The 13,663-nt window shown below is 35.7% G+C and overlaps 1 protein-coding gene across 5 annotated transcripts in view; it reads right to left on the reverse strand.

The window, feature by feature from the left end:
* LOC118625237 (sodium channel protein type 1 subunit alpha) overlaps nt 1-13,663 on the reverse strand; it is a 126,427-nt gene that overhangs the window by 39,601 nt on the left and 73,163 nt on the right. For 2 of the 5 annotated variants that reach the window (XM_036254019.1, XM_036254020.1), the window contains exons 5-12: nt 12,610-12,738; nt 10,437-10,528; nt 9,299-9,568; nt 6,318-6,381; nt 5,634-5,775; nt 4,816-5,022; nt 2,679-2,963; nt 1,201-1,548 (exon numbers count right to left, since the gene is read on the reverse strand). In XM_036254019.1, the coding sequence (XP_036109912.1) occupies nt 1,201-1,548; nt 2,679-2,963; nt 4,816-5,022; nt 5,634-5,775; nt 6,318-6,381; nt 9,299-9,568; nt 10,437-10,528; nt 12,610-12,738 (1,537 nt within the window). Of the gene's footprint in view, nt 1-1,167; nt 1,549-2,678; nt 2,964-4,815; nt 5,023-5,633; nt 5,776-6,317; nt 6,382-9,298; nt 9,569-10,436; nt 10,529-12,609; nt 12,739-13,663 lie in introns of all 5 variants that reach the window. The other 3 variants (XM_036254021.1, XM_036254018.1, XM_036254022.1) reach the window with 3 other exon arrangements.

Below are 13,663 nucleotides of genomic sequence, written 5' to 3' on the forward strand. Positions count from 1 at the left end.
TTCATATTTAATTGGCGATGGCAGATATTGCTGACTTATTGTATTATTAACCTGGAATGTCCAAACTGTCAACCACTTAGCCATACAGCAAAAACTGAGTTTTCTTAACCTTCTAACTTCATAATTTTATGAGACATAATGTAATTTAGATATAGTTGATAATCTCTTGAGAGACATATTTAATAGTTACCCTTATTTTGGAACTAATAGTAAAAAATATAATAATTTGGAAAAGTCATGTAAATGATCATGGCATTTTATTTTGAGAAAGGTAGCCATTTATTTTTAAAGAAATACAAATGGGTAGATCACAGGTAGTTGCCATCTTATTTTCTGGGCACAAGACATAGATGGTCATTGACAACACAAAATGTATGTTTAAAACACACACACACACACACACACACACATGCTGCATGGACAACAGTTTCATCCAGGGTACCAAAGCAATAAGTCATCTAGTTCTGACTTAGTCATGCCTCATCATGCTGATATATTTCCAAGTGAGTTAACAGTCTAATAAGAGGCAGAATAAGTTTAGAAATTTCTTATTATCTGGGTATACATCACAAACACATAAGGTACCTTTGAACACAGACAATTCTTTTACCTGTCTGTATTAATCATTGGTTTGTTTCTTTTCACTTAGATTAGTTTTGAGAAGACTTATATCAGCATTTTTTTAGTAAAATAAATATGAGAAATTTTAAGGTAACAATGAAGCTATCTATTTAGGAATAGTGTTCTTGAAAATCTTCTAAACTGAAGCAGGGCTATAGTGAGACTCTGTTGGAAAGATTTATTATACACCCTTTATACTTAAACGCAGACATCATTCGTTCCCTTTTATGCCAGAGCATTAGAAGATGTCCTGCTGTCTAAATTCAGCGTGGGTATATAGCAAATCCTCCAACTGAAGGCAGTAATTTATTATTGTGTCGAATTTATCCTTAGCATGTTTAATAGGTAAATGCATTCAGGTGTTATGCAAGAGAGTGCTGAGGCTTTAAGTGTTAGTTGGTTAGTCTATAACGGTATTACAAGATGCAGGTGCATTCACAGCTTGACCAACCAAGAATCATTCTCAAGGGATTCCATTCGGTTAAAAAACTGGCTGGTGCAGCAATAATGGGCCAGCCATGCCTGAACTGTTTAAAACTTCCTTACATTGTCATCAGTAGCTGGCTTATCTATTATCACCTCTGGCAGAAGCTGTCCAACAGGCGATGTAGGAACTGAAGGTCCACCAACCAAGGAAACCACACCATTGCAGTCCACAGAGCTGTGCATCTTCCCGTTGGCAGGAAACACTGCCAGCACCCTGGACGACCGGCTTGTCTGACTTAGGTTACTGTTCCGTCGCTCTCCGTGTCGTCGGGGCACAAACAAAGAGTCTCTCCGGCTCTCGTTATCCTCAAAGGTGCTGTGCTCGTCATCAGCAAAGTCATTCTCTGACCCCACATCCTTTGCTCGCCCCCTGAAGCTGAAGAGGCTCGTTCTGCTATTTCGCCTTGGAGAAAACAGGGAGCCGCGGATGCTCAACAAAGACTAAAGTTTGAAACCAAATAAAAAAAAACAAATAAGTGAAATCATATTAATATGGCCATTCGAAATGTGCTTTTCTTTGGAAAGATTAAGTTGAAGGAGATTTCAGAATTCTTCACAGAACATGATTCATTCATTTTGATGAACAACATTTTCATTTTGTTTCTTCAGATTAAGTTAAATTGGTTTTAGAAGAGAAGGTTTCTAGTCCTTGAGGGTAATGAGTGGGGAGATAGATCTCAACTTAAAGATATTGAAAAGCAAAACCCTGAACTACCATTTTCAAGTTCAAAAGGAAACGTCCTTGTTACATTGCTATGGACATTGTAAACATTTGATAAACACGCAGCAGCGTGACCATGATAAGGTTACATTTGTTTTCATTGCTCTTTCAAGGAATTTAATTACTTTTCACAGAATGTTTTAATCCATCTTTCTAAAATCACTTTAAGTTAATTATAATTTCTGTTTTATCTGTAAGGTTCCGTGTTCTTGGAACTCAAAGTTAAAATATCTGAAATCAGAGTGATGTACTTTTTGATAAAGCATACCATGACTAATATTTTCAGAAGCACACGTGATGATTTATGAAGAAGTTGGGGGAGGGGGGACAACATAAAATTACCAAAAAGACATTACTGATCAGCTCATCCCAAATCCACATTTTTTTTTCCATTAAAAAAAGCTGAGGAAAGGGGGTATAAATGGTGATGGAAGGAGACTTGACCTGGGGTGTTGAACACACTACAATATACCAATAATATATTACAGAGTTGTACCTCTGAAGCTTATATACTTTTATTAACCAATATCACCCCAATAAATTTAATTTTTAAAAAGCTGAAAATCCGAAAGATTAAATGTCATTAGTGACCAGTACCAGCAGACAGTACCAGGATGAGAACCCAGGTCTCCTGACTTTCAGTTCATGTTGTCTCAACTACACCAAGTTGTAGATTGACATACATGTAGCATAAAATTTTTTCATAACTATGTGAAGAAAAGATGGGTTTAAATATAATAAACATAGCAGTCAATTCAGTTGATGAAAATTCATAAGTCTGATTTAGTCCCCCCCTGTCTTCAGCATTCTAATTCTCATGCATGCATCATTTCAGGCAACAGCGCCGTACCTGGTGCGGGGAGGAGTACCTCTTCTCATAGGTCAAGCGATTCCCCTCTATGGAGAAGCGAAACCCTTTCCTCCGGATGCTATCTTCGGATTCAGATTTGTGGAATTCATCCTCATCTTTTTCTTCTCCACCAGACTGCTCTTTCTGTTTTCTTTTCTTTCTCCTATTTCTTCTTTCCTTAGCACTCTTGGAACTCAACTTGGAGGCCTCGGAGGAGCTGTCGGAGAGCCGACCTGCCGCGCTCGGTTCTCTGGAGTGCTCCGAGGCCGTCACGGCGGCCGCGTGCTGCATCGAGGACAAGGGGTTTCAGCCATGGCATCAGTGAAGACTTTCTCGGTTTCAAAAATGGCCCAAGTATTTGCACGACATTTAAAAAAAAAAACATTTGGCTGACTCAAGCTGATCTTACACAGAAAAAGCTCTGCAATTTTTAGAGGGAATTATTTTTTTCTTTCCACTTAATTCTTTCACAGTTAACTTGGTGTTCTCTGTGCTAACGTTTATTGTATTTGTATTATGCTTTACAGAACACATATTCAAAGAGATCAATCAGGCATCAACAAGAACAGGAATTCATTGTACTGTTTCAGATTTAATTTTCTCTAAAAATTGGTATTTACTTAGCACTGTTGTATTTTCTCTGAAAAAGAAACTGGAGCTGGGAAGAAAAGCTGATGAGTCACTTGGGGTCACAGCTAAAGACAGCAGGAATGAGACACGAGTTGAGGTCCTCTCTCCAGTGATTAAAACTGGATTGTACCATAACCTCAAAATATAACCAATAAAATTCAGGAAGGTGATTAAGTCCCTGTCTCAGCCCTGCACGTGCTCTATCAGAGACTGAAGAAAGGAAGGTCAATCGTTCCTGCTAAGCAAGACAAGACCTTCAGTTCCCCAGTACTGTTCCCAGCTTCTTCAACTCAGCACTATTCCTGGCCTGTGCTGGCCACTTCTGGAGCATGGGACCAAAACAATGCTTTTATTGTTGTTAATCCTCACCAGGGAATATTTTTCCATTGCTTTTTAGAAAGAGCAGGAGGAAGGGAGGGAGGGGGAGAGAGAGAGAAAAACATCAATGTGAGAGAGATGCATATATTGGTTGCCTCCGTCACAACCCCAACTGGGCCCGGGATCGAACCTGCAACCCAGGTGTGTGCCTTTGACTGGGTAGCAAACCCATGACCCTTTGGCCCATGGGCTGCCACTCTAACCACTGAGCTGAACCTGCCAGGGCCTAAAACAGTATTTTTTTTTATTGCAGCCTGTACTGGTACTAAGTTGGCAATGTTTGATTTTTATTATTGTCCCCAGAGTACACTCAATACAGGGATTCCTCCAAATAAATTAATATTACTCAGCCAACTTGGGTAAAGACAATGAGTTTGTATGCAAAACTCAAGAGTGAGGAAGGATGGAAGTGATAGGAAGGGCATTTTATTGAACTATGAGGACCAACACTTTACTTCAAGAATAAGCTATCCATAGGTTACCTGATTTCCACAAAATTGATAATTTTCATATGCCTATTGAATATTTCTATAGTAGATAATATTATAGTATTTGATAAGTTCTTTATTTATGTAAGAAAGGCAATTAAGAACCACATTAAAAACCAATATAGGGGAAGGGGGGGGTGGAGGTGGAAGAGGGTATAGAACAGGTAAATGGTGATGGAAAAAAATTGAATTGAATTAAAAAATATATACATATATGTGTTTAGTTTTAATTACAGGAATGGACTACCTTCTAAGAATCCAGTGACTTTTTTAATACAGTAATCAATAATTCTTTTTCTAAGAAAAGATGATTTCTTACTATTTTCTCCTAATGCCATAGACTCACTTGAGAAGACATCAAAATCACTTTCCCTTTAATTCTAAAAATATTCAGATAATTAAAATATCATGAGAAAGTTCTATTATGGTCAATATTTTAAACATCTTAGAATAATTAAACTAAATGATCTGTATAGATGATCAAAATGTAGAAATCTTTACTAATCACCTATGCTACCAGCTTCTCTTAAATACAACCAAATTATCTATTTCTCACACTCTCTCCAGTCTCTTTGTAACAACTATAACAATAAAAAAAGATTGTACCATGAGACAGGACTTATTTCATTTGATAAGTTTACCTGAGCTTCCTCCTGTTGCTTTTTAAGCTGTTCGAGCATCTGCTGAAATTCGGCCTCTTTCTGCTCTGCCTCTTCCAAGGTGGCCTGGTTCTGTTCCTCGTAGGCCATGGCCACCACAGCCAGGATCAAATTGATCAGATAGAATGAGCCCAAGAAAATGACCAGCACAAAAAATATCATGTATGTTTTTCCAGCAGCACGTAATGTCTGGAAACAACAACATTAGCATTATTTTTTCAATATTATTCAGCTTTCAATTTACTCATATGTTTTGTATGACTCTGATATTAACAATAATTATGATGGTCACAAACCCTCCTACCTCTCTGTCTGTTTTTTTAACCTTATCCTCTTCTCCCCTAACTCGTGCATTCAAATTCTGATCTGTAAGAGGAAATTCTCAGAATTACCAAGAATAAAACAGAGTCGAGTAAAATACCATGGAGACCTTCATCAAAGAGCTGAGTCTTGAAAGTCAAGGAAGAAATCAAGGTCATCTTTCTACATCTTCTTATTCATTTTCAGCACCTGCTACATGAGGAATGTAAATAATACTTGAGGGAATAGATAGAACTGAGAGGAAGGTGTGACCTTCTGTTTGGGAATATCTATACAGGGGAAGTTTTGAGCCAAGGGGAATTTCGAGAGAACCCCTATGCTTAATACATGTTATAATCAATAGGCTAAAGGAACTCAGATCTCTCTATTTCAAGCTGTGTTCTTTCTACTATATTATTCTGTGGTTTAAATTTTATAACTAACTTGCTTTTCTTATATACTTCTACTTAAATGTAATATGTGCCTTTTCAGGTTCTCACCAATTGGTAAAGGTTTTCCCAGAAGTCCTGAGTCATAAGTCGAAACAGGGACAGAAAAGCCCAACTGAAAGTATCAAAGCTTGTGTAGCCGTAATTGGGGTTTCTGCCAGCTTTCACACACACGTATCCTTCTGGACATTGGCTGTAAATGGGAAAAAAGAAAGTTCACAAGAAACTCTGCCGGCTTTTTATTCTGGTAGAATGCTATACTTATAACATTGTCTGTTCCAAGGAACAGAAGTATGATAAATAAGTAACTCATACTTTTCTCAACTTTTTACGTAACATCATCTTACTAGCCACTTGATGTCATCATTACAATAGTGCATAGAATTTCTAATAATGTTTTGAAAAATTGTTTTCTGTCTATAACTAGTGTTTTAACATATCTCTCCTTCATTGTACCTACTGTGGAAGCCTCCAGAGATGACTTTTGGCTCATATACACTCATCTAAGAAAAAAAGCATTATAGTTAAACTATTACTTCTCATTTTATAAAACATAAATACTTGCCTAATATTTAAATAACCCCTCACCTTATAAGTAAGCATAATTATAGTAAATTAGTATAAATACAGTTAGTTGGCTGTTATCTGTCAGTTTCCACACAAAAAAAGAGAAAAAAAATGTGTGTGTATATATATACACACACAGACATGAACACACACGAATTATTGGCTTACCCTGCATCAGAGCTATTTCCACATAGTAATGCGTCTAAAAAACCTTCCAGAAAATAATGATATCCTGTTTAGAGAAAAGAAAGTCATGTGATGAACATTTGCATTACATTGCAAAATGAGAACAAGAAGGTCAAGCCCTACATTTAAAGTGCATTGAGTATTTTAAGTACATTATATAATTCAAAGACATAGGTATTTGCCTCTTCTCCCTCCAAATACTAGATATTATATTATGGGGATTAGATAATTACTAGTCAAAGCATTTGTTCTTTGTAAATGTAAAGTTAGTGATAACTACAGGTTTTAACATATTTTAAAAGGTGTCAGTGTTTTACCCTCATAAAAAATGAAAATTACAGCCCTGGTCGATTTGGCTCAGTGGATGGAGCGTCTGCCTGTGGAACAGAGAGTCCCAGGTTCGGTTCCCACTAGGGGTACGTACCAAAAATAAAATAAAATAAAATAAAATAAAAATTACATTCTATAAAAATAGATAAAAATAAAATGGATTCCTTTGTGTTCTCCAAACAATCACATATTTCAAAATGAAAGGATTATATATTTTCTGGTGTTCTATATTTTTAAACATAGTTTATAAATGTTTAATAATTAATTATAATTTACATTCTATCAAATTCCAGAATATGTCATAGGTGGCTTTTAATAAAGGATGCATAAGTCATGTCAACTACTGAAACACATGAAATAGAAAATAATCTTAAATATAAAAGTTTAAATAATTACTGTAGGTGAATACTACATTATCTCAAAGCTTTCTGTCTCTGGAAAATTCCTTAGATTCTTTCAATATTCAGTTGAAGAGTCACCTCCGTGAATTACTCCTTGATATTCTCTACTTTCTTCCCACTAAACATTGGCAAAATTGCTGACAATAACATGTGTGTACTTCAATTATTATTATGCTCGTTGCCCTTTAGTGTAATTGTTTACAAATATTCTTTTGCCTTGAAAGAAAGCTTAGTGGTTAATTATTTCCACATTATAGTGTTTGGAATGTAGTAACCTTTCAACAAAGTTTACTGCATGAATAAATAAGGGGATAACAAGAATAGAAACATGAAATTAAATAATCATTTTGTAAGAGAAATTTTTAAAGAGAAAATTTTTAGATTTTGTAAGAAGAAATATTTTCTAGATCCTAAAATTTCAGAGAAATTTATCCTATGCATAGTTCTTTGAGGAATACAAAACACAAAATGCAAAATAAAATTTTCATTTCTAATGTCTTTATTTCTTTGAAAGTAAACAGAAAAATTATGATAGGATTTTTAAACTATTAACTAAAATTAAACAAAGTGAAAGAAATACGTACTTTCAAAATGAATTTTTGATATCAAATATTTACAAGTGACGTCTTATCCATTAAATTCATCATTTGTAAGCTTAATCTGAAGAAAACAGCTTGCAGTCATGTGTTTATTTAATTTTAATTAATTAAATTTTCTAGAACTTTCAAAGATAAACTAGTTTGTTTATATTTGCACTTTGTTTAAAATAAACTTTTTCAACAAATGGAATATTATTAGGAAACAGATTTTAAGAGTTGAAAATGACCTTAGATATCCTTGACTTTGAATATAAGAAAAGGCCTCCAATGAATTTGCACTAGAGAGAATGAACCCTAAATGACATCCTCATAGTCAGTTCTTTGACATTAGATTTAAAAAATAAACAGTTCTCAGACAGTTAAGGACAGCAGTAGACTATTGGCATACGGAATTAATAAGGGACATATCGTGTACTGCTCTGACATGTATTTTTCTTAATCGAGGTATTTTTCTTAATCTAGATATTTACAACTGTTTACAAATTATTTGTTGACATATCAATAATATCATAGAAAAGTTAATCTGTAGTAACCATGGTGTTTTCCAGATCTGCGACTATAAAAAGACACTGATTAATTTTATTACATTACCATTACTTTAAGAATTATCAAACCACCAGTTACCATCAGTAACAAGTAGGATTATAATTAATTGATCCACACAACCAATCACTATGGTTTTCATTCTTCTTTGACTTTTTTTCTCTAAGTATTAATCATCACTTTAAAATAATAAATATATAGCTAAATTTAAGTACATCTTAAGTCTAAGTTTTATGTTTTTAATATTTTTCTCTAAAAGGACATTCCTGTCCCTGTAAATCATGTTCTAACTCTCTCTGCCTTTGAAATATTGCTACTGGCAGACACTAAAATTAAGTAAAAGAGAAAATTAAACTTACTTTACTTGTTAATTTTAAAAAGGAAAGGGTAATAGGCCAATTACTTTTCCATCCTTCTAAAGTAGACTATTTAAATGTTTAACTATTTTGTCTCTAAATTCTTGAAATAAAAATAAACTGATGCCCATAAATTCACTGATTTATCTGACATTTTTTATTACTCTCTTTTAAAGCTTAATTAACTTTAATTTCCTTCTGTTTGATGTATTACTACTTTTAATTCTTATTCTACAAATAGAAGAATAATGTTTGCCTTTGGGTCTCACTTGATTTCCATAAAATGACAATGAAAATAACCTACTAAACTAAAAGCACCCTGAAGTCATGTGTCATCACCATTAATTTCCCAGCATCCTGTACAGATTCTAGTATATAAAAGGCATTCTGTAATTAATGTTTTATGGGTTACATTTGCATAGTACTTTACAATTTAGAAAGGGCTTTAGAGATGTTTGTTATTTAATTGTCTCAATCAACATGAGAAGAATGTACAGCAACTGAAGATCCTAGGAAAATTTCTTTCCAGCTGAATTCTTCAGCCTCCCATATGATGATACAACAGAAAATGCCACTTAGGAGTCAAAATTGGAATAGTTATCAGTAAAATAACTGTATGTGCAAACCACTGATTAGGAGATTACAAACTGTGATGCAATCATTTAAAAAAATATCCATGACTACATGGAAGGCAGATCAACAATAAAAAAATAAATCTGCATAACAATTCTTACTTGAATCTTGAATATATGATTTCCAGTCAAATTCAATGATAGTTTCATTTACAAGTGTGCCATTGTAATTCACAGTTATATTCTTCTCTATACTATGCTCCTCTAGGGAAGAATTGGTGGGAGGCCACTGTACACATTTATTCCGTAGGTTGCCCATAAAGAGCTGCAGCCCGATCAGTGCAAACACACTCAGACAGAACACAGTCAGGATCATGACATCTGAGAGCTTCTTCACAGACTGGATCAGGGCCCCCACGATGGTCTTCAGGCCTGAAAGAGAAAAAGAAGCCGTTACCATGAAGATTTAGAAGTTCTGAAATAATAAGAGCATCACACAGTTTTCTCAAAAAACAGACTCCATGCACAAGTCTGAAAATGATTCCAGTGCTAATCAAAGAGCAACACTTCACGGTAGGCTGATGTGCTTATGGAGATGGCCTCCAGAAACGTAATGATCTAAACAAGACATGAAGACCCATATCCCAGTGTGTTGGAGAGAAAATAACGGCAGATGCACACTCTTCACAAAGCCTACATTAATAAAGGCTCTTGGATTCCTCTCTTTGCTAATGAAACTTGCCCCATAATTTCATTAGAGGCAGTTTGATAACAAATTACCTGAATATTTTTTTTAATTCCTACTTATAAGTAAAAAAGATTTTGATATAAAACTGGGGGGTGGTTTGGAGTATAATTACACCTTAAGATAATAAATCTTCTATGCAGACTCATGTTAGTCTTTACCATCTTATTCTGTTGTCTTTTTAAGCAATATTAAGATTACATTGTATAGACAGTCATCAAAGACTATAATAAATAAGAAATCACAGATGGGTACATTCACTAGGAACCAAATTTTTACTAGTGATATAGAGGAAAAAAATGACATCTCTAAGTGCAAATCACACAGACGGTGTATTACAGCGTTTCAGGCAAGAAATTGTTAAAACTCCAAGGCTGCTGAAAAATGTGAGACCATAAAAACTTATATTCCAGTAATAGGAATCATTTTCTTTGAAACACCCAATTTTGATTGTTATAATTTTGATTATTGTGGTTCTGATTTTCTGTAATGCTGCACATCAAGCAAAGAAGCTGTTGCTGAAAAACACATTGTGGGTTTTAACCCGGCTCTCACCTGGAATGACTGAAATAGTTTTCAGTGCTCGGAGAACTCTGAATGTTCTCAACGCTGAGACATTGCCCAGGTCCACAAACTCTGTCACATATCTGCAATAGGGAGTTCACACACAAACACAATGACAAGATACAAAGAAAGAGCTGTAGGTACAAGGAGCCTTATGCTTTACACTAACCACTTCTTACCTGGAATTACAGAAATAGTTTTCAAAGCTCTCAACTCTCTGAAAGTTCGAAGAGCTGAAACATTGCCTAGGCTTACAAATTCTGTTACGTACCCGTAGAATTAAATCAGAGTTTTTCAAGATTTTACATATTTGCTGGGTCTTTTATGAAGACATTCTTGGTGATTTTAAATGATAATTTTGTAAGTAGCAATTTAAAAATTAAAGTCTTTGCTATGGTTTTCTTTACTCACACAATTTAAAGCCATCAAATAAATGTAAACTTCATAAGTTACACAATCCTGTTGCTATTTTGAAAAGCAATATAATGAACATCATGGATAACTTAGGAGAATTAAGTAAAAATAAAAGAAACCTTGGTTCTGGTTTCAAGGTTTCAGTTAGGAAAAAGATGCATACAATCACCCAAGCAAAATGCAGGCATGGAAGGCAGATTGCCCGACTATTTGCACATGACATAGTTTTCCTAGAGTAACCCTTAAGTGAAAGTTAGGCAAATTCAGGCAATATTTTATGGGGTCCCAAGGATGCCCCTGCCATTACTGCTATTTTATTCCCAAAAAACAGTAGTCTCAATATGCCTTCTTTTAAGCCGTGACTCTTCCAGACTAGATAAGGAACTAAGACGGACAGGCAGCCTTTGGAGCCCTGAGAACATCAGCTCTCCTCTTCCTGTGGGCCTCATTACACCTGTAAGAGGCTAAAAAAGTTAGCTCCTGAAAGATTGAGGAGGGCAGGTGGTACAGGCCCACGTTCCTCCGTACTATAATTTCACCTAAACAGGAGTGATCTTCTATTCCGTTCCCGAGTCTCTTCTTGGGGAAATGTACCATTAGCAAAAGGGAAGAGGGGAACAGGGATGCAGATACTGTGCACCAACGGAGTGTACAGCCGTCCCTCGCCACTTCACTCTAGCGCGGTTTTTTCAAATTTATTCATTAAAATGTTGATCAAGACAGTGAAAATGAGCCCTGGCCGGTTTGGCTCAGCGGTTAGAGCATTGGCCTGCGGTCCGGAGAGACCCGGGTTCGGTTCCCGCTAAGGGCATGTACCTTGGTTGCAGTTTGTCCCCAGCCCTGGTTGGTTGTGTGGGTGGCAGCCACTCGATGTGTCCCTTTCACATCGATGTTTCCCTCTCTCTCCCACTCTACCTGAACAAAAAATGGAAAAATGCCCTTGGGTGAGGATGATAAAAAAAAACGACAGTGTCTGAGTCAATTATACATCCCTGTATTACAATTACAATGAAAATTGCTGTACGGATGGACTGTAGGCCTATGGATTCAAGCACCCCAGGAATCCTTCAACGCCAGGTGCAACCGGTAGAGTCTGGAACGGATTCACCACGATAAACGAGGGATGGCTGTATATGGAAGGGGGTAAGGATAAGGTTTATGTTGAGGGTGGAGAGAGAGATGACAAAAATTATAAAGAGAAAGAAGAGAGAAAGAATGAAGAAGAATCAGTTTAGAAATAGGAAGTAGCAGAGAGACTATGTCTGTTTGTAAGTCTTAAAATGATATGCTGATGAAATAAAAATATAATCTTTAAAAAACTCATTTTTCTTATTAGTTGGATTCAGAATGTTTTGATGCTAGCAGATGTTTATTTTCTGTTATTCTACCGAACTAATAAAGGAAGATGGAGAGGGGACACATGATGCGCCTGTATTTTTTAAAGCCACGTTCACAGATGTATGATGAGTACACGTGTGCCTTTATATGGGGGGGGGGGGTGTTGAAAACGCAGCACGTATAAAATTTATGGGCAGATGTTCATTACCTGTGAAAATTGCAATTTCAACCACAAAAAAGACTTCGTGCCCAAGTGAAATGCCACTTTGACCTCTGTTGTCCAAAATTAAAATCAGCAGCTTAAATGTACAAATCACAGCAAATATTCTACAGTTAAACATTTTTCAAAGCACAAGCACTCATAGAAAACCAAACCACACCCTTTGGAAGTTAAAAAAAAAAAGGCACTTACGCAAATGTAATGACAGTAAAGTCCAGCCAGTTCCATGGGTCCCGAAGGAAAGTAAAATCTTCTAAACAGAAGCCCCTTGCAATAATTTTTATAAGTGATTCAAAGGTATATATTCCTGTGAAGGTGTACCTGGAGACAAGTATCCAAAAAGAATTCATAAAGTAAAAAGTTTTTTCATAACATATCAATTTCTTACCACTCTGTCAGTGGACAAGGTGAATATTATAAAATGAATCTAAGTGGGTTGATGTTATTTTAATGGAAATAAAACATAGCACTAAATTTAAAAACTCCCTAACACATGAAAAGTGTCCTCAGAGCAGAGTGAGGAATAGATGCTATATAAAATCTAGGTAGCTGCTGTCTGAACTGTCTTGGTATTGACATAAATGAATAAAGCACCTTGAGAATTATCTGGTGCATTCATGTGATAGCATGGCCAATCGATAATACTGCAGAAGCATAACATGATTTTCCTTTAGAACCTAAAAAAAACTCTATTTCAATCACGTTTTATGAATGAGAAAACACCAATCAATTAGTAAGTCTTTGTCTTTCTAGTTCCACAAGGTAAGACAGGTTAACTTACTTGGAACAAGAATTGTGTTAACATCAAAGTAGTCGAAAGAGGTGAAAATACTAGGCTAATTCAAAAACTTGGGTGTTTCCAAAGTTTAAATCTTTTTCTCAGAAGCTGCAGAACAAAATCACAAAAACTCGGGTGACTAAAGATCTGTAGGCCTCACATGTTACCTTCTGTACTTTAGGTATTTTTTGTATATAATTTTTTTCCTTCATAACCTTTGTCCCTTTTCTGATCGACTCCCACGTGGAACTGTAAGAATTGAAGAGACTCTTGGGAATACCTCCGGGCTGTTATGTAAGCGTCAACAGCCACAGAGTAACAGTGGTTCCAACACGGGCAGTGACAGCAGCCCCAGCTGGTTCCCGAAAAGGCTACCTTTTCACCTCAGTTAGGTTAGTCCTCTATTGAATTTTCAAGTTCTAAAATCCCAACTGTTGGAATATATTTTTCTGCGAATTTCTGGTGACT

The sequence above is a fragment of the Molossus molossus genome, unplaced genomic scaffold, assembly GCF_014108415.1.
Source record: "Molossus molossus isolate mMolMol1 unplaced genomic scaffold, mMolMol1.p scaffold_m16_p_11, whole genome shotgun sequence".
Classification (NCBI taxonomy): Eukaryota; Metazoa; Chordata; class Mammalia; order Chiroptera; family Molossidae; genus Molossus; species Molossus molossus.